Source organism: Asterias amurensis, chromosome 1 (genome assembly GCF_032118995.1).
Source record: "Asterias amurensis chromosome 1, ASM3211899v1".
NCBI classification, from domain to species: domain Eukaryota; kingdom Metazoa; phylum Echinodermata; class Asteroidea; order Forcipulatida; family Asteriidae; genus Asterias; species Asterias amurensis.
Genome location: NC_092648.1, coordinates 3,931,154 through 3,948,912, shown reverse-complemented (window position 1 = coordinate 3,948,912; position 17,759 = coordinate 3,931,154). Strand labels below are relative to the sequence as shown.

Genomic DNA, 17,759 nt, shown 5'->3' with positions numbered 1-17,759 from the left:
AGCATTTAAAAATGTATACACAACGTTTTTGATAATCACCTTTTAACCCTTCTTATAGACACATTAAATGTCTGTGTTTCTGGAGATAGCCAGATCAAACCTCAGTATGCCTCAAAATTAAATGGGTGATTACATATTGTTTTTTGTTTTCATTTCTAGTGTTAGTTCCTTTCCTGTCCTTGGGCCAAATGTCCTAGAGCTACTTTAGCCGCAAATATTTTTCAACAATTTTTTGCTAAAAGCACAAATTAGCAGAAAAGCAGTTACCTTATTCTGGTAAGCACTATTTGCTCCGCTTAGCTACTTTTTGTAATTTAAGTAGGTTTATGAAATTGGGCCCAAGAGACAAAGTGTTACACAAATTGGTTAAAACTAAGCTGTTATTTATTTCAGGATACAAGCTTGTCGTTCATTCGAGACGGTATGTACGATGAGTTGGTAACCCTCCTATCACCAGATGAGTTTGCACCTCTGAAGCCGCTGGTATTACTCCTAGGTTGGAACTACGTCTACAGCTGTGACAGTGCCAATAACCTGTTGGATGCTCTACATGAGCCCAGTAAAGTAAGAACTGGTTTTAACCGATTAGCAGATTTCCTTTTTTTCTTTTAAGTAGTGCCATAACAACACAGTACTGTTCAAAGTTTGTTGTGCTTATTCAGTTTCTGTTTGCTGAGTTGCATGTAGGCTTTATACATACGTTTGCTCAACAACCATCGGTTCTTATTGCAACCAACAGTACTCAAAAAGAGATTTACATATGGTGCTACAGCAAACCTCACCTGATTATACTCCCACAATGTTTCAAATCTTACTGAAAGACTGTTGTTGATGTGCACGCTTTTTTCTGCTTGGGTGTGTACACAAAGTTCAGAATTTCTGGAACTGAAACTAAGAATCCCTTAAGCATGAACTTAATGTCTTGTCGGAACGATAAAGCAAAGTGTTTTGCTGTAGGACACAAGTGCCGCGACCGGGACTCAAACCCACACTCTGTTGACCAGAAACATCAGAGCTTGAGTCCAGTGATGTTAACTGCTCGGTCATGACGCGCCACAAAAAGATTCTGTGAAACGCACATCGGTGTTTTTGAGACTACTGTCAGCAGATGTCAATGCTGGAGGCACAAGCTATTCTAACCTCCTTCCTAGTATTTGTTTATAACGCAAAGCGTCAAATCATACTTAGGGGGTCAATTCAAAAGAAACTCACTCACTCACTTAGCAAATCCATTGTTTTTGTTTCCTTTCTTTACCACTAGGCCACCATTGTGAACGAGCCACTTCTTGACCAGGCTTGCGGCAAACTGACCCACCAGGTGCAGTTGGTGCAATGGTGTCTGGAGAAAACAAAGTAAGAACATGTTTTGAATTGAATGAAACCAATGTGTGTTAAAACACACATTGGTTTGCGGGTAATATTTTGAACAGGTAGAAACTATAAATAAATGGTAAACTTGGGGGTACAACTGAGTGTAAATTTCTTTAAGTGAGTGTTGGCTCTGAGAAGAGCCGGATTGGTCTCGATATTTCGAACAGTATACTCGGCTTACTTCAGATTCTCCTGAAGATGAGCAGAGTATACTGTTCGAAACGTTGGGACCAAACCGACTCTTCTCAGAGCCAACACTCGCCCTACGATTGTACCAGCAAGTTTACTAGTTATTTATAGTTTCTTCCCATTTCTCCACACCATGCAAAGTTTCAAACAATACCTAATATTTTTAACATCGTTTCTGAACTTGACTGCAGGCCCTTGCTAGTGGCCAGCGGTGCAGATCTAGCATTTGATCCTAAAGTGAATGAGATGTTTCACAGTCTGGATTCCCGATCCGTTCTGCACATGCTGGACCACGCCATCAACCTCACCCAGCTCGATACTGCAGAAGTCTTTGACATCCTGAGCAAGAAACCACAACTTGGTAAGAAAAACCGCAACCCTTCAATAGATCTTAAATAAGTGACAGCTTTATAACCTTTTAGAGACCGTAGCAGCTGCAAGCCACCTTGTTCCTAGTGGTTTATGATCTTGTTTTTTGTCTTTCTTTCTTAAAGCCATTATACATTTTCGGAACAGAAAGAAAGAAAAAAATCACAGATTTACAAATAACTTACAGGGTTTACAGAAGGTAATGGTAAAAGACTTCTCTTGAAATATTATTCCATGAAATGCTTTACTTTTTGAGAAAACATTAAAACAATTATTAATTCTCCACATCGAGAATTACGGATTATAGTAAACACATGTCATGATATGCTGAAACGTGCAGAAACAAGGGTGGGTTTTCCTGTTATTTTCTCCCGACTCCGATGACCGATTGAGCCTAAATTTTCACAGGTTTGTTATTTTATATATAAGTTGTGATACACGAAGTGTGGGCCTTTGGACAATACTGTTTACCGGAAGCGTCCAATGGCTTTAAAATGCCTGATGATAAGATGACTATCTATGGTTGCTTTGTCAATTTTTATTTATGATAGATTTACTTTGTCTATTTTTCACAATTTTTGTGTATATTTTTTGTATTGATTTCATTGTAAAGCGCTATGATTATGCTACTTGGAATAACGCTATACGCCTGGTTATTATTATGCCTTTCTCAATTATAACCCCTGGAATTGTGACTTTGAAATATCCAAATATATTGAATATTTTGATAAGTCCTACAGGTTAATAATTCTGTTTTAGAGACTACACAGATTGTGCTTTCAAAAGGCGCATCAAGTTAAAAAGCATCTGCCCCCCCCCCCCATCTCGCTCTTTTTACGCTCCTGTGATTTGTCAAACTTTATGCAGTTTAGGTGACCATAAAAAGCATGATTCATTGGAAATGTATTGTGTCAAAATACGTGCATTAGGCCTATTACATGCGCGTACTAATAAGTGCCTAACAAGCCCCCCTACAAGCCCTCGAATGTATTTAACAAGTTTGTTGCTCATAATACTTGTCAATATTGATGACCTTGCCTTTCGATGTTGTGGCTGATTTTTACCTCAGAAACCAAACCTTCCAAGGAAAGTAATAAATCTGGTGGGAAGAGCGTTCATTTTGAAGACCCACGGGAGATGTCCATCGAACAGGAGAGGGACATTGCCATCTACCGTAGCTTCTTGGCCATTAAGAACTGCATGACTGCACTCTCAAATAGCACACAGTGTAAGAAACCACCGGTAAGCCCAAAGACGAAAAAGCAAGGGGTGTCCAGGGAAGGTTTGGCAGCATCAAAGACTGGTGATGAAGCACAAGGTACCGTGGATGGTACTGCTAGACAGCCTCAACATGCTGCTACTTCCGCTAGCAAGGACAGTTCAGGTTCGGATAGTCGGTGTGCGGATAGCGAACACGTAGACTCATGGGATAGGAGTGTCGTCCAGCACCTCCAGGAAGCCAGGCACCAGCTCTCTCTCCTGTACCCCTTGACGTACAGAGTGGAGATCCTTGAGAATGTCTTCTCTCTGCTCTTTGTACGTAGTGAAGACGCCTTTGTCGGGAAGGCAGTCATGTCTGACAGCGGTGGGGAGGAAGGGCATGTCGACGAGGAGTGGCAGAACAGAAGTGTCGTCAGTATCGAAAGCATCACCCCTAAGAATGAGGATGCTTCCTTTGAACTAGCAGCACAACCGCGTGTTGTTCAGTCAGCGGGTGACGCTAAGGTTCCAAGACTCAATCAAGAAGAGACGATCGTAGAATCAGCAAGCGCTGGTTTCTTAGAAACAATGATGAATGAAGAAAAGAGAGATAGGACAAGCTCCGGATCGATAGTTGCCAAGAGATCCAACACCTCAGAGACGCACAGCCAGCACAGCTTTAACATGGCAGGAGGTGCCATGATTGGTTTCGTGGCTGGCGAAGACATTATCGATGCGTTGTTGAGTATGCTCAAAGATTGCCTCGCCGATCTCTCTGAGGCAAGGTACTCCCTGGCCGGACCTTCTGCATCTGTCGGGATCCTCCAAGAAGCCGGTGGGAGTCTCATGAAGTATATGCACTGCTCTGTATCGACATCATCCATGGCGCAACGCATCTCTCTGCTGACGCAGCGAATCAACGAAGCGTGGTGGCGCTATCGGCTCGTATCCCAAGCAACGAACTCTCAGAGTGCAGCGCAATGGTCATCTGGTGGCAGTAAGAAGCAGGGAGACAGCAGTAGTGATGAGGGGCTGTACACTTCTGGTTTTCATAGAGAAAAGGAGGACAGTAAAGAGGAGAAGAAGCAGAGCAAGAAAGTGAAGCATCGTCACAACAGTCGCAGCCGCAGTGCTTCAGGTAAAGTTGATTCAATTTCATGCTAGTTTATCAGGTTTTTTTACATCTCATATAATGTTTTTAAAGGTACATCTCATATAGTGTTTTTAAAGCTATTATACAGGACTGGTAGAGCTGACAAATAGTCACAGACATTGTTCATGTTTTTCAGTGGCTTTTGAGCGCCTGGTGTTAATATGCTCACATTACGGACATCTTTTTACATATTGTACTGTACCACAAACCATCACTGAGCTTCTCTTCCATGAAAGAGACACACTGTAGTGAATACAGTTTTGAAAACTTTTGGGTTAAAAACGTGTTGAATAGCAGTTATCACCATCCCATGCAATGTACCTTCATGATCAAGAGCCAAATTCTCAACGATCAACTTAGGTTTAATTTGTGTGGGCAGTTGATAGCAGGTCTCCTCGGTATTGGAGCTTTGCTCAGGAACTAGTTTGATCACCTTGGAAGTTAAGATTCTAGACGTATTTTTTTTAAACATGTTTTGAAAATGAAATTTTGCAAACTACAGGTCATATGAGACGCAGTTCATCAGGGTTGTATTACAGATCACTATCAGCCAAGTCCAACACTGGCATGTTGTCAGCAGGTCAGATTCAGGTCATGTGGAACTTAATGAGAGAAAATACTCAACTCATTCTAATACTCATGGGCTCACCAAAACATTGCTTCTTTGTTTCTTACAGACTGTCATAATCTCATGCTTCATGCTTTTATTCAAACCCCCTACTTTTGGTATACTCTCAGGCCCGCAGGAGACGCTCCTGCCCGACTGGCTCTTGCCACAAAACACCACAGGAGACTGTGGAGACTGACATGACTGTACACAAGCCACTAGTGGTGTACTCTCCTGAACAGCTGGCTCTTTCCACAAAATGCCACAGGAGTCTGTTGGTTGAGGCTAGGTCCACACTTATGCACAATCCACTATCAGTAATACTCTCCTGCCCGACTGGCTTTTGCCACAAAACACCACAGGAGACTGTGGAGACCGAGTCCACTGAACACAAGCCACTAGTGGTGTTCTCTCCTACCCAACTGGCTCTTAAATGTAGCACAAAACACCACAGGAGACTGTAAACTGAGTCCACTGTACACAAGCCACTAGTGGTGTTCTTTCCTACCCAAATGGCTCTTGGCACAAAGACCATGGAGAGTACATTCACAGTAGACAAGCCAAGGGTTTCCTGTCAATGAGCATTCAAAATTGCCTCCCGAATTCAAATACATTATGACAAACCAATTTTGGAAGCCTATCAATCTCTTGTAATCTGGAGTGATAAAATACACGATGACCTCCGGAAAAGGGAGATTTTTAGCATTACTTCCAGCACCCTACATGTATGCCCCTCTTTGTCTGGGGGAAACAAAACACTGCACGATGACTTAATTACTGGAGAAGGGTTCGGGAATGGTTAAGGAATGCTAATAGGCTCTGCAAAATATTTATTTTGCTTTTAACTTAATTAGAAATCATTACTGGTGTCACGGAAAAGGAATGCTGATAAAAATGTTTTTGTTTCTCTAAGGTTGACGGGGTTAACCCTTAACACTAGCCTGGCGTATTATTGTTTTAATAGTAGAAACTGGTATGAGGCAGTGAACAATACCTTGCAGGCTATTAATAACTGTGCAACTTTTAAAATGTGTTCTTTATTTTTGAATGTGTGAATGCAACTTCATTTGACCATTCAACTTGTTGTGATCGGTACTTTTAATACATCAGAAAGATACATTTAATGACAATATTATATGTTTGAAATCTGGGCTACTACTAAATCTTCCTCGGACAGGGAAAAATCACAGTTTACTAGCCCAGTGGGCTAATTTACAAAAAGCTTAAGCCAAGACCTTAATTTTTATTTTGTTTATTTGCCAAGGATAATACAGCCTCTAAAGCAGATGTTGAGGGTATTAATTTTAAATTTCAGAATAGCCATAGTGCATGCTAACAAGGAGCTAACAATACGTGATTGACCAATGACTCAGAGTCCAGTAATTTTAGCACCTTGGACACTAACTTTACATCCTACGGCTGAGGCTTCACCTCTTGTTGAGGCTTCACCTCTTGTTGAGGCTTCACCACTGGCTGAGGCTTCACCATTGGCTGAGGCTTTACCACTGGCTGAGGCTTTACCACTGGCTGAGGTTTCACCTCTGGCTGAGGCTTCACCACTGGCTGAGGCTTCACCTCTGGCTGAGGCTTCACCTCTGGCTGATGAGGCTTCACCTCTGGCTGATGAGGCCTCACCTCTGGCTGATGAGGCTTCACCTCTGGCTGAGGCAAACTGCATGCAAAAGACTAGCTGCACGTATGAGATCTGTAGACACTCAATCAAGAAGCAGCCTTTTTTTGTTTAATTTTGTTCGTTTATTTGAGTTATAGATAAGAATTAAATACAGTCTTGAAATCCCAGCACTTTTTGTATGATTCTCAGAGCACACCACTTCATTGCACTGATTTCTAAAGTTGTTTGGGAACCGACTGGTGGAAGATTGAACTATCTCTCTGAGACTAAGGTTAACCGGTTTTGTACATGTAACATCTTATTTCATAGAGTACGCTCAGATTGAAACGCCAACAAACAAAATAAAACTTTGCTTTTCAGAATCACAAGAGCTATTTCATGTACATGGTGTTACTGTTCAACTTACTAAGTTCAGGTTGAGATTTTGAAGTCTTCAACTTCACTTGACAAAACTGTTATCATAAAAAGTAAAAACATCCCTCGAAACATTTTCATCTTGTATCATTGGAATTTCAAAGAGATATCTGTTTATCATTTCTTCTTAAAGAGGGCAGTAACAGCAGTGCTAAGCAGCGACGTAAAAGGAGGCGAAGACATCGGAGGTCAGATGCCAAACTGTCGTCTAGTGAGCGAGGAGTGGTCGCCCGTATGCTGTCGTCTCAAGACACACTTCTTAGAATGTGTTTACATAGAGGAACCTATGCACAGGCTCTTCAGGTATCTGTCCTAAATATCATCTCAACCAGGGGCCAATTTCATAGAGCTGCTTAAGCCAAAAATTTGCTTACAGTGTAAGCACGAAAATAGCTCGCTTATTTGTCACATGTTACTGGCAAAAATTTCATGCCACATACATTGCTTGTGACTGGTATTGAGCTGTTGTTTACTTAGCATAAATTGAGTGGAGTCTTGTTCGGTATCTGATTTTACTAAGCAAGGATTTTTTTTGCTTAAGCAAAATTTTGTCTAAAGCAGCTCTATGAAATTGGGCCCATGGGTGTAGTGACCGGTGCCCAGTTTCATATATTGATTAAGAAATTTCTGCTTTGCAATAATAAGCAGGGAACCAGTCGCAAACTGCACATAAGATGGTTATTTGGCTGGTAACTCTTTTCCAGCGTGTTTCCGGTAAGCAAAATTGTTAGTCAATTTGTTTGCTTTTAAGCAGCTTTATGAAATTGGGTCATTGGGAGTGTAAGGGTGTGACCTCCCTCCCTTGATAGTTTTGAGAGCTCTGAGATTTGCAAATGGAAACTTGTAGGAATATCTAGACTAAAAGCATTTTGTAGACCAGGCATTGTAGGTTGGGTTTTGACATTGATGATTGCAGTTGTCTTGTGTGGTGGGTTCACAAGTTCTTATTGAAACATTGGAGTACTTATATTGTGTCATATCAGCGAGTCTACAAACTGGCTTCCATACACCCCTTAAAAACGAAATGCCTGTCAATTAATCTGCTTTGATGTAGCCTTTTCCAGCATAGCACCAAGACTCTGGAATTCACTTTTATTACTCATCACACTTGGTTTCGTTTCACATGGATGCTCCATCAGACAAACATACAAATTCTGTGAAAAGCAGTAACTGTCCCCTTTCTTTCACTTGTAATGTAGGTGGTGAAGATGTTTGAGCTTGAAGATAAGCCAGAAGTTTCTGAGGTTTACTTTGCCGAACACTGGGAGCACACAGTCAGACGACTGCAAAGCCTTGATACCAAAGTTTCCAAAATGACTTCCACTTCAGTAGCAGCAAAACCCAGACTATCCCCGTCATCCTCCATCGGGAAAATCGCTGCTTCAGGGACAGCATCATTGTCTGTTTCGGGTGTTGTGGACGACCTCCTGGCAACGTCGCACCTTCCGTTATTACCAACGACGCCGCTCGTCAACTCCGGTCAACACGAGAAGCACTCCAGTGTGGCCACGATGCTGAAGAGCATCCAGATGCTGAATGTTGCGGGGGTTGTGATCTTCGATCTAGCATGCACAGCCTGCATATCCTGGAAGGCCAGCACGGACTTACTGGACGTCGCCAAGGGTCGCCTACAGCTCGGACTGCACAGTCTTGGGGAGTATGACCAATCGTACAAGGCTCGTTCACCCCCACAGTCGGCCGCCAAGTTGGACCCTCTGCAACTCCTGGTGGGCGTCTTGCCCTTTGTGCATCAGATCAATAATTTAATAGCACCAATATCTGCCGACTCGACTGCCCTCATCCGTCAAGATATTCTAGAAGAGTTTTATCAGCGAAGCGCCAGCGAGGCTCTCCTGCAAGCCACAAGGCCATTAGATGCTGTCACACTCCGGGCTCAAATCAATACCATTCTGGAGCACAGGAAGGCAGTGATGGGGTTCAGTCGGGCTATCAAGACAGACAGCAAACGCCAGGTGCCGTTTTTTCCCGGATCGTCCAATGAGCTGGACGCCAGCTTGAGCTCTGCCAACAAGGGACAATCCATGGTGCACCAGGCCATGAGGTATCTGCTGCAAACGTTTGACAAGAGTGGAAGCTCGTGTCAATCTCTGGTAGGGTTGCTGGCTGCTGCAGATACAGACCAGAGTATGGTGTTTAGTAACTATCTGATGAGTCTGTATAGTCATGTCAGTGTGCTGTCGTCACTACTTGTAGAAGCAAAGGACTGGCATCCAGGTACGTCTAACCAGTAGACCCCTATAAAAACATGAGGTTAAAGACAGTAGACACTATTGGTAATTGTCAAAGACCAGTCTTCTCACTTGGTGCATCTCAACATATGCATAAAATGAAAATTTGAGTTCAATCGGTCGCAGAAGTTGCGCGATAATAATGAAAGAAAAAACACCCTTGTCACACGAAGTTGTGTGCTTCCTGGTGCTTGATTTCGAGACCTCAAGTTCTAAACTTGAGGTCTCAAAATCAAACTCGTGGAAAATTACTTCTTTCTCGAAAACTACTTCACTTCAGAGGGAGCTGTTTCTCTTAAAGTTTTATACTATCAACCTCTCCCCATTACTCGTAATCAAGAAAGGTTTTATGATGATAATTATTTTGAGTAACTACCAATAGTGTCCACTGCCTTTGAACAAATGTGTATGTCTCGTGCACAACTCACAGCCAATGATAGGTCTTCCAGGACTTAACTTAATTAACTCAAGGCACCCACAGCAACTGCAGTGGTGCCCTGTGCTTTTGCTTTGGTGCCCTTTGCAAAGTTCCAATACAAATTTTTATTTTTCCTGATAGAAGTGCCCCTTACTAGCGAAAAAAAAAATGCTGTGCCCCTCCAAGAATGAAATTCAAGGCTTGGTCTACATTGGCCTCAGTGAGGCACTGTTTTGGTCTTGTAAAATCAAAATTCATCTTAAGACTCATTTATACAGATATAGATGACTGTTTTATTTCACTTTACATACATTGGAACATCTTGAGTTTGGACTTCTTTGTTGCATCTTCTGCTAGGCCCTTTGTAACCTTGGGAAAAAGGCACCTCATATAAATAAATGCTGATATGTATGTTTGTAATGTAATGTATGTATGCAAGGGGATTTATATTTAACATTTTGCTACATATACCATTTGTGAGTTAAACCAGAAAACATTTATAGAGAGTTTGAGTAGATACAGATGCCTAACAACGTCTAAGGCAAACAAACCACCTCTTTTCCGAGCAAACACTTCTTCCCGAGAAACAATAAACATCCCACTCTTGTATTTTCACAGGCCATGAGCAGCCATTGCATAGTGGGGGCACGAAGGCTGTCAACCCATTCTGTGTCCTGGAGGAAAGCCCTACCTACGTTCTCGGCAAACTTATGTTCCAGAACCAGATCCCTCCAACAAGGTTGTCATTCTGGATTGATTTGAAGAAATAATATATCAGTAATAGATGAAATATACTATACAAGTATTAGATGTGTATGAGTGCATTGTCATAGAATTGAATCAGAAGACATTAACAACAATTTCATTGGAAAAGCAAGATTTCTCCAAAATACATGTACATTCAATGTTTGTTTGGTACAAACTTGCATGATCCTTGTCATTTGCATTAAAGCCATTGGACCCTTTCGGTTCGAAAAAAATAATAAAAGTTCACAGATTTACAAATAACTTACAGGGTTTACAGAAGGCAATTGTGAAAGACTTCTCTTGAAATATTATTCCATGAAATGCTTTACTTTTTGAGAAAACAGCAAAACAATATTAATTCTCGTTAACGAGAATTACGGATTTATTTTAAACACATGTCATGACACGGCGAAACGCGCGGAAACAAGGGTGGGTTTTTCCGTTGTTTTCTCCCGACTCCGATGACCGATTGAGCCTGAATTTTCACAGGTTTGTTATTTGATATAGAAGTTGTGGTACACAAAGTGTGGGCCTTGGACAACACTGTTTACCGAAAGGGTCCAATGGCTTTAAAAGATAAAATAGACATGACTTTTCTTTTTAAAAATCAATATTTTTACTTGACATTTGAAATAGATAGTCGCATTCCCGTAACCTATGCTGCCATCTAGCAAGGGATCACACCTAAGCTTTATGATACAACCTGGGAAGAGGCAGCCAGGGGTGCATCACAAAACTAAATTCCACCATAGACATTTTAGAGCTCCTCTCTAAAGTTGACTGGCTCATGAATATCGCCAATATTATGTCTACTCCTCTCTTCCAGGCTTGAAGGTGTTGCCGACCAGCTGAAGCTCAACCTCGTCCATGTCATCGTTCGGAGTTGTTGCCCAACCATCCCAATGCAGCCCATCAAGGAGACTAGGCGGCCCAGATCACACAGCGTCCCTTCCAGACCGTCTGGGCATGTCATTCTGAATGATCCTGGAGAGGAGACTAGATGGATTCAAGAGCCTCGACATCCTACAGATGTTGCAGAGGAACTTCTCTCCAGAATGATCACGCTGATGAAAAGTATGTGAAGAGTACAACAGATCTTCTGTGTTCTTTTAATAGTTTATGGCTGCGCACACACGCATACATGCTCTGTTTTTTGCATGCTGTTTTGTCAACTTACAAAATGGTCGCACAAACACACGCTGTGCGATGCCTGTTTTGTCAACTTTGAAAATGGCCGCCTGCGCGCATGCCGGGTCGCGTATATAGGCCAGTGCGCCCTCTAGTTCTTATTTATAACTCTATGCCACGCGCAGACGAACTCACAAGCACACATTTCTCAGGCTGGTTTATCAAAGACTCTGCTTTTTCTGCCATTCTGAAATGGTTCTGACATTTTTTATTAGTAAATTAAGAATTCATTGTGTTGAGTTATATATAATATTGAAGTCTTATATAGCGCACGTATCTACCAAACAAGGTACTCAACGCGCTGAGTATAATACAAACTTTCAGAAAGATAGGTAATTGCAGTGATGAATTTTGAGACCCAATTATTTAGCACCTTATAATGGTTTACAAGGTGCTACGGCGCATACAGCAGCCACAGCCAGGAACACCGGGGGAACCCCTTCTCTTTTCGTGCACTGGGTTCTTTAACATGCCTTACACAACACATGGGACCAACTGCTTTACGCCCCATCCGAAGGACGAAGCAATGGTTAAGTGTCTTGCTTAAGGACACTGTCACGGCTGGGGATTCGAACCCACACTCTGTTTGAATTCGGTGCTCTTAACTGCTTGGCCACGACACTTCCACGGTTGGAGCAAATTTCGAAATCAATTTCGTTGCATCTCTTTTTCTCCAGCCCATGCAACAACCTCCAACCATAGCAAAGTGTTTGACCTACGGGCCAGCGTGTTGGCCTGCTGCTGCCAAGACTTCCTGGACATCTCAGAGGCAACCAGGGAGCTGTCCTATGTTGATCTGGACCTGCTGGAGACGGCTAATCAGAAGCTGGGTTTCTTTGTGAATGTGATGAACCTCTTGTTGGCTCATGCCTCCCTCTACCACATCTATCAGCAGCTCATATCCAAGGTGAGGACCCCTTGATGTCACATACCATCTTCTTTTCAGTGGGCTCAAGTTCTGTATGTTACGGAATGTGAGTTTGAGTCATGGCCATAGCCCAATTTCATGGCTCTGCTGACTTTAAGCAAAGAATCGGTGCTTACGAAAGCAGGGAATTCTGTGCTTATGTCAAGCGTATTTCAAGGGTTAGCGGGGAATTTGGCTTCAGTGCTTGCAGACTTCATGTTATTCGGCATTCTCTGCTTACACAGCTAGCGCAGAAATTTGGTGCTTGCAAATAAGCGGGAATGGTGATCGTAAGCGCAGAATTTGGAGGTTAGCAGAGCCATGAAATTGGGGCTAGGTGAGCAAGGCATCTTATCATAATTTCTTCTCTCCATCATAGAGTGCTAATGGGTACCGATGAGAGCTGGGGAGTAACCTGCCATATACTGGCATCCTGTCCAAGGGAATAGAAATACTCTGTCGTTTAATGCCAACGAACCTGGTACCCATTTGTACTGCTGTGTGAAGAGAAGCAATTATGATAATATGCCTTACTCAATGACACAAGTGTCACAACTTACCAGGCCAGGATTCAAACCCACATTATGCTATTACAGAACTTCAGTCCATCTCCCTAGATTGCTCGGCTATGACACCCCCTCCTTGGTATATTTAGAAGATCCATCCTTGTTGTTTAAATACAGGATGTTATGCGACAGACTTCTAGTCACACGAGGCACAGTTCACTGACGGAGAGACTCCATTTTGAAGATGAGGTCGCCCTACCAGGCACCAGCAGTAGGCAGATCAGCCACCGTATCACGTATCTAAACAAGGTGGCGTATTGCATTGGCCAGCTAGGCAGAGTAACGTGAGTAGGCACTAAGGGGTCATCCTAAGTGTGAAATAATTGAGAGGGAATTTCGGGTTCAACAATGGAAGTTGAGGATTTGAAAGCCTGAATGAGCTTGTTTGGGGACGACATTGTTTTTAGTTAATTGAGAGTAAAATATTGAAGAAGAAAAAAGTTGCAGGAAAATTTGTTACTTATAATTTTTTTGAATGTTATGAGCATACTCAACAAATTTCTTCTTTATCATGTTTATGTTTTGTACATTTATTGTTTGGTTGCAGTGCCTTTGAGCTTCGTTACGCCATTCTCCGGGCAGGTCTCCATCCACCATCTTGTTTCAACAATCTACTCCAGCACAGATTACATGGTATAAATACACCTCATTTTTCTCCTTAGATGATTCACAAACCTTGTATGAAGAAGAGCAATGTTTCCTTAAATTGCAAAATGTTTAAAGTATTTTTCTTTGAAGTACATGTACATAGTCGACCCTCTTAATGTCTGACCGTTCGAAATCAGCCACTTTGGTTTTGAATGATCGATCAACTACATGTATGTCGGCCTGCAATATGATTTCTTGTGGTAACCACATCTACAGAGTACACAGGCTACCCTCCTACTATCTTACAATTCAATATCATCCACTGTGATAAGCTATGCCAGCCTGAAATTTAGTATCATGTGGTGAATGTAATCTACATCATAAACATGTACGTACCCAGTATATTCCTTGTACACAGTATATGACAGTTGTCATGGTTGGGTCACCAGACACAACTTATGCAGTTAACTGTTTTCAAACGTTTTGTCAAGTCACTTGAATATGTTACCAAGAGTAGGAGAGTTAATGTGTAGTCTATTTATGCTTTCTACTTTTGAAGCATTAAGCCCAAGTGACCCATGGCATAAGTATCTACCACCAGCTGAAACACGTTTGCTATTCGTCATCTCAAGTGGATGCCAAGTATCACCAATCCTGGAGGTAGAATAATTTGATCAATATTCTGTATGGTAGTTTTGTACAATAAAGAATTTCAGAGTTTGGCCGCAAAAAAACTGGGAAAGTAACATTGACTTACTGGGGTTATTTAACTTAATTGATGAGCAGTTCATCTGCCAGGGGGCAGTCGGCAGACCTACGGGTTTGTACTTGATCCAATTAAGTCCACCAGTTGAAAAAGGAATGATATAACCAAAAGGTAACAGGTGTGAGTTGCTAGATGAAAATGGATGTTTGTGTTTTAGCCTCTTTCCTGTAATATGGCCACTCTGTGAAAACTTCACAAAAATTTGGTGTAAATTTTATCGAAAAACCTTGTCTTCAGACCTTGGGGAATTTTGAATTTGTAGACTAAGAAGACTAATCATGCTTTTCCCTCCTTCTCTGTTGATACTTGTAGGTTATGAGATCGGAAGACGTTGAGGGGCAACTGGAAGTTGCAATGCAGCGGTTCCTGGAGAATTATGTCATAATAGACGAAGAGAAACTCAAGGTAAGTGGTTTATGCCCTAATATCTCTTTTTATCTGGAATGTTTTTACATACATGGTAATGCACAATTGTACATTGCTGTTGTCCGCCAATTCCCTTTAAATCGGGCATTAAAATTATTACTTCAGTTACTGGGCAGTTTGTTTCATTCCTTAAACCATCTCAGCTTCGGAGAACTTGAGTCCAGTGCACTAGAGCTCGGCCATGATATGTTGCACACTGTGTTGATTTAAAGGCAGTGGACACTATTGGTAATTACTCAAAATAATTATTAGCATAAAACCTTTCTTGGTGACGAGTAATGGGGAGAGGTTGATGGTATAAAACATTGTGAGAAAGGGCTCCCTCTAAAGTGCCATAGTTTTCGAGAAAGAAGTAAATTTCCACGAATTTGATTTCAAGACCTCAGATTTAGAACTTGAGGTCTCGAAATCAACCATCTAAACGCACACAACTTCGTGTGACAAGGGTGTTTTTTTCTTTCATTATTATCTCGCAAGTTCGATGACCGATTGAGCTCAAATTTCTACAGGTTTGTTATTTTATACATATGTTGAGATACAGCAACTGTGAAGACTAGTCTTTGACAATTACCAATAGTGTCCACTGCCTTTAAAGGTACTTTCTTTGTTTCACTGAAACCGTTTTTTTTCTCACACTCATCTTTCAATGTTCTCTCTTTGCAAAATGTCATTGTAGGTTACGATACCTAAACAGCTAGACTGGTTCCGTAAGGACTTCACTGGAAAGAGTCTGGGTATAGACATTGAACAGGGTCATATTTATGGTGGACTCCTCAACGTAGTGGCTCCTCATATGTCCAATCACATGGGGGAGAAATTAGAGAGTTACGTCCTGAGCTGTTCACCTGGGCACATTCAGCTGGAGGAAAAGACACCCTTGTCTGGTGGTATGTTAAAAAACTATTCAATTGTTTCATTCCGGAAAAGCTCCTACAGAATTTCTGAGTTTGTCAACAACTTGGAAAGTGTTCAACCTTTTCACAGAGTGGGTGTGTTTAATTATTTGGGTGATTCATATTAATGGATGAGCAGTTAACTTACCTAAGGGAAGTAAGCAGCCCTACTGGTTTGTGCGTGATTCAATAAAGTCCACTGTTTTGTAGAAGGAATTACATGGAGATAACAGGTGTTAGTTGTAAGATGAAAATGATGTTTCATTTTAGTCTCTTTCTTTAACATAATAAAGAAAGGTAGTGTTTTAGTGATGGGGAATAGTCAACAAGTAAATGTCATTTGTTTTATTTTATACTAGGTCCGGCCGACAGACCACTGCTTAACAGAGGCCGCTCCTTCCGATTCACAGTCAGAATCGAACCCTATGATTTCTCATATGGTTACAAGTTTGATTACCACTCCACGCCTACACTCAGCACCCCTCAGACCCTCAAGCACAAGCGAAGTTCTTCACAGCCGGAGAACCTTGCGAGCGTCGAGCCGCTTCAAAGTCTTCCTCATCCAACATTCAGCATGACTGAGTCTACCATGGCCTACCTCCACTCCAAGTCCAAACTGGTGGCATCGCTCGCCGGCCTCATCAGCGTGGCAGTCGATGAGAGACCGGATCGGTTCGCTCTGAAGAAGTCTTTTGAAAGCAGTGGGAGCCTGACCAGTCCCATGGGTACCCCGAAGAGCCTTGTCTTCGATGAGGGGGCGTTCGGGGAGGACAGGGAGTACCATGCTACCAAAGCTTCCTCAAGAGTAGAGATGGCTAAAGTCTTGCAGCATGTGATGGGATACTCCACAATGCAGAGGTATGTGGAGACCTACCTGAGCAGTGTTGTTGAAACGGCCGAGGCAGTGCAGAGCGAGGCCAATGGTTACCTACCGGAGAGCCTGAGTGCTGCCATGACACTGCGCGACGCACACTCCTGCACCCTTGCAAACCATCGCAGTGACCACTACCAGGCAATGATGTCTTACACATTAGATTACCTGGTCACACACTCCAACTGGATGGAAGCGTTGCAGCTTATCGAGGCTCTGCCCAAGACAGATTCTTCCTCTGATTGGCTGCCTGATCTGCCAATCATTCGGGACTTCATACTCTGCTGTGCAGCCCAGGCGGACCTTCCTCAAAAAAGCGTGGATATTTTGATTTCGGAATCCTGGAGGTCCCTCCTCTGCCTTCACGACAAGGACTTGTGCTCTCGCGTGACCCTTGGTCTGTTACCCCGTCTACCAGTTTCGGTGTGTCTGCAATTACTGAATCACTGTGTTGCACATCCGGCTTCAGGAGCCAGCCTAAGAAAAGCTGTTTGTGACAAGTTGGAGCAAATGAAGACATATAATAAGGTTGACTTTCTTGATATTTTATGCAAATTTTGTAGTGTTTAGATTTTGTTTTAAAACATTTAATGCAAAACTTTGGGTGTTCTGTTACTTATAATGCTTTTTAAAGCTGATTTTTGAAATTTGCTTATTTGTATCTTGTATCTTTCTCTCATTGTTTATTTTATTGTTTCTCTTTATGCGCTTAGAGGCTTTTTGCATTAGGCGCTTTACAAATGTCTTATTATTATTATTATTATTATTTATAATCCTCCTTTTGATTATCAAATTTTATGATCACCCTTTTTGAGAATTCCTGCTAGGAAAAATTATTGCTTACTTTTTAGTTTAGTCAGTCAACTACTGTGCAAACACCACTCTAATGGGTTTAGATCAACCTTGCTATTGACATCCATGTAGTATATAAATATTGACTACCGGGTGCTCATTGCTATGGGTATAATGCATTAGTTGCTTTGAGTATATATTTATTTATTTATTTTTTATTTTAATTTTATTTTATGCAAGTTGCCTGACATACAAGGCCTGAAGGCCACTTCAAGGAGTGGGCTACAATTATTTTTTCCAGAGGACTTTGCCACCTACTCCTAGGGCTGAAACAGGGTTACCCCTTTCACAGTCCATACGAATGTAGGCTTGGGTATCATCAACTCGAGGCCTGGTACATTGGTTACTATGG

General features: G+C 42.0%; 1 protein-coding gene across 2 annotated transcripts in view; it reads left to right on the top strand.

Moving 5' to 3' along the window:
* Positions 1-17,759, top strand: part of LOC139942868 (zinc finger FYVE domain-containing protein 26-like) — a 42,849-nt gene that overhangs the window by 6,386 nt on the left and 18,704 nt on the right. Inside the window, exons 6-21 of one of the 2 annotated variants that reach the window (XM_071939671.1) lie at positions 394-564; positions 1,262-1,353; positions 1,752-1,921; positions 2,999-4,267; positions 4,785-4,862; positions 7,070-7,239; positions 8,136-9,171; positions 10,222-10,342; positions 11,177-11,424; positions 12,216-12,445; positions 13,129-13,295; positions 13,559-13,644; positions 14,159-14,259; positions 14,678-14,770; positions 15,468-15,678; positions 16,044-17,083. In XM_071939671.1, coding sequence (XP_071795772.1) covers positions 394-564; positions 1,262-1,353; positions 1,752-1,921; positions 2,999-4,267; positions 4,785-4,862; positions 7,070-7,239; positions 8,136-9,171; positions 10,222-10,342; positions 11,177-11,424; positions 12,216-12,445; positions 13,129-13,295; positions 13,559-13,644; positions 14,159-14,259; positions 14,678-14,770; positions 15,468-15,678; positions 16,044-17,083 — 5,283 coding nt within the window. The remainder of the gene's footprint in view (positions 1-393; positions 565-1,261; positions 1,354-1,751; positions 1,922-2,998; positions 4,268-4,784; positions 4,863-7,069; positions 7,240-8,135; positions 9,172-10,221; positions 10,343-11,176; positions 11,425-12,215; positions 12,446-13,128; positions 13,296-13,558; positions 13,645-14,158; positions 14,260-14,677; positions 14,771-15,467; positions 15,679-16,043; positions 17,084-17,759) is intronic. The other variant, XM_071939678.1, reaches the window with a different exon arrangement.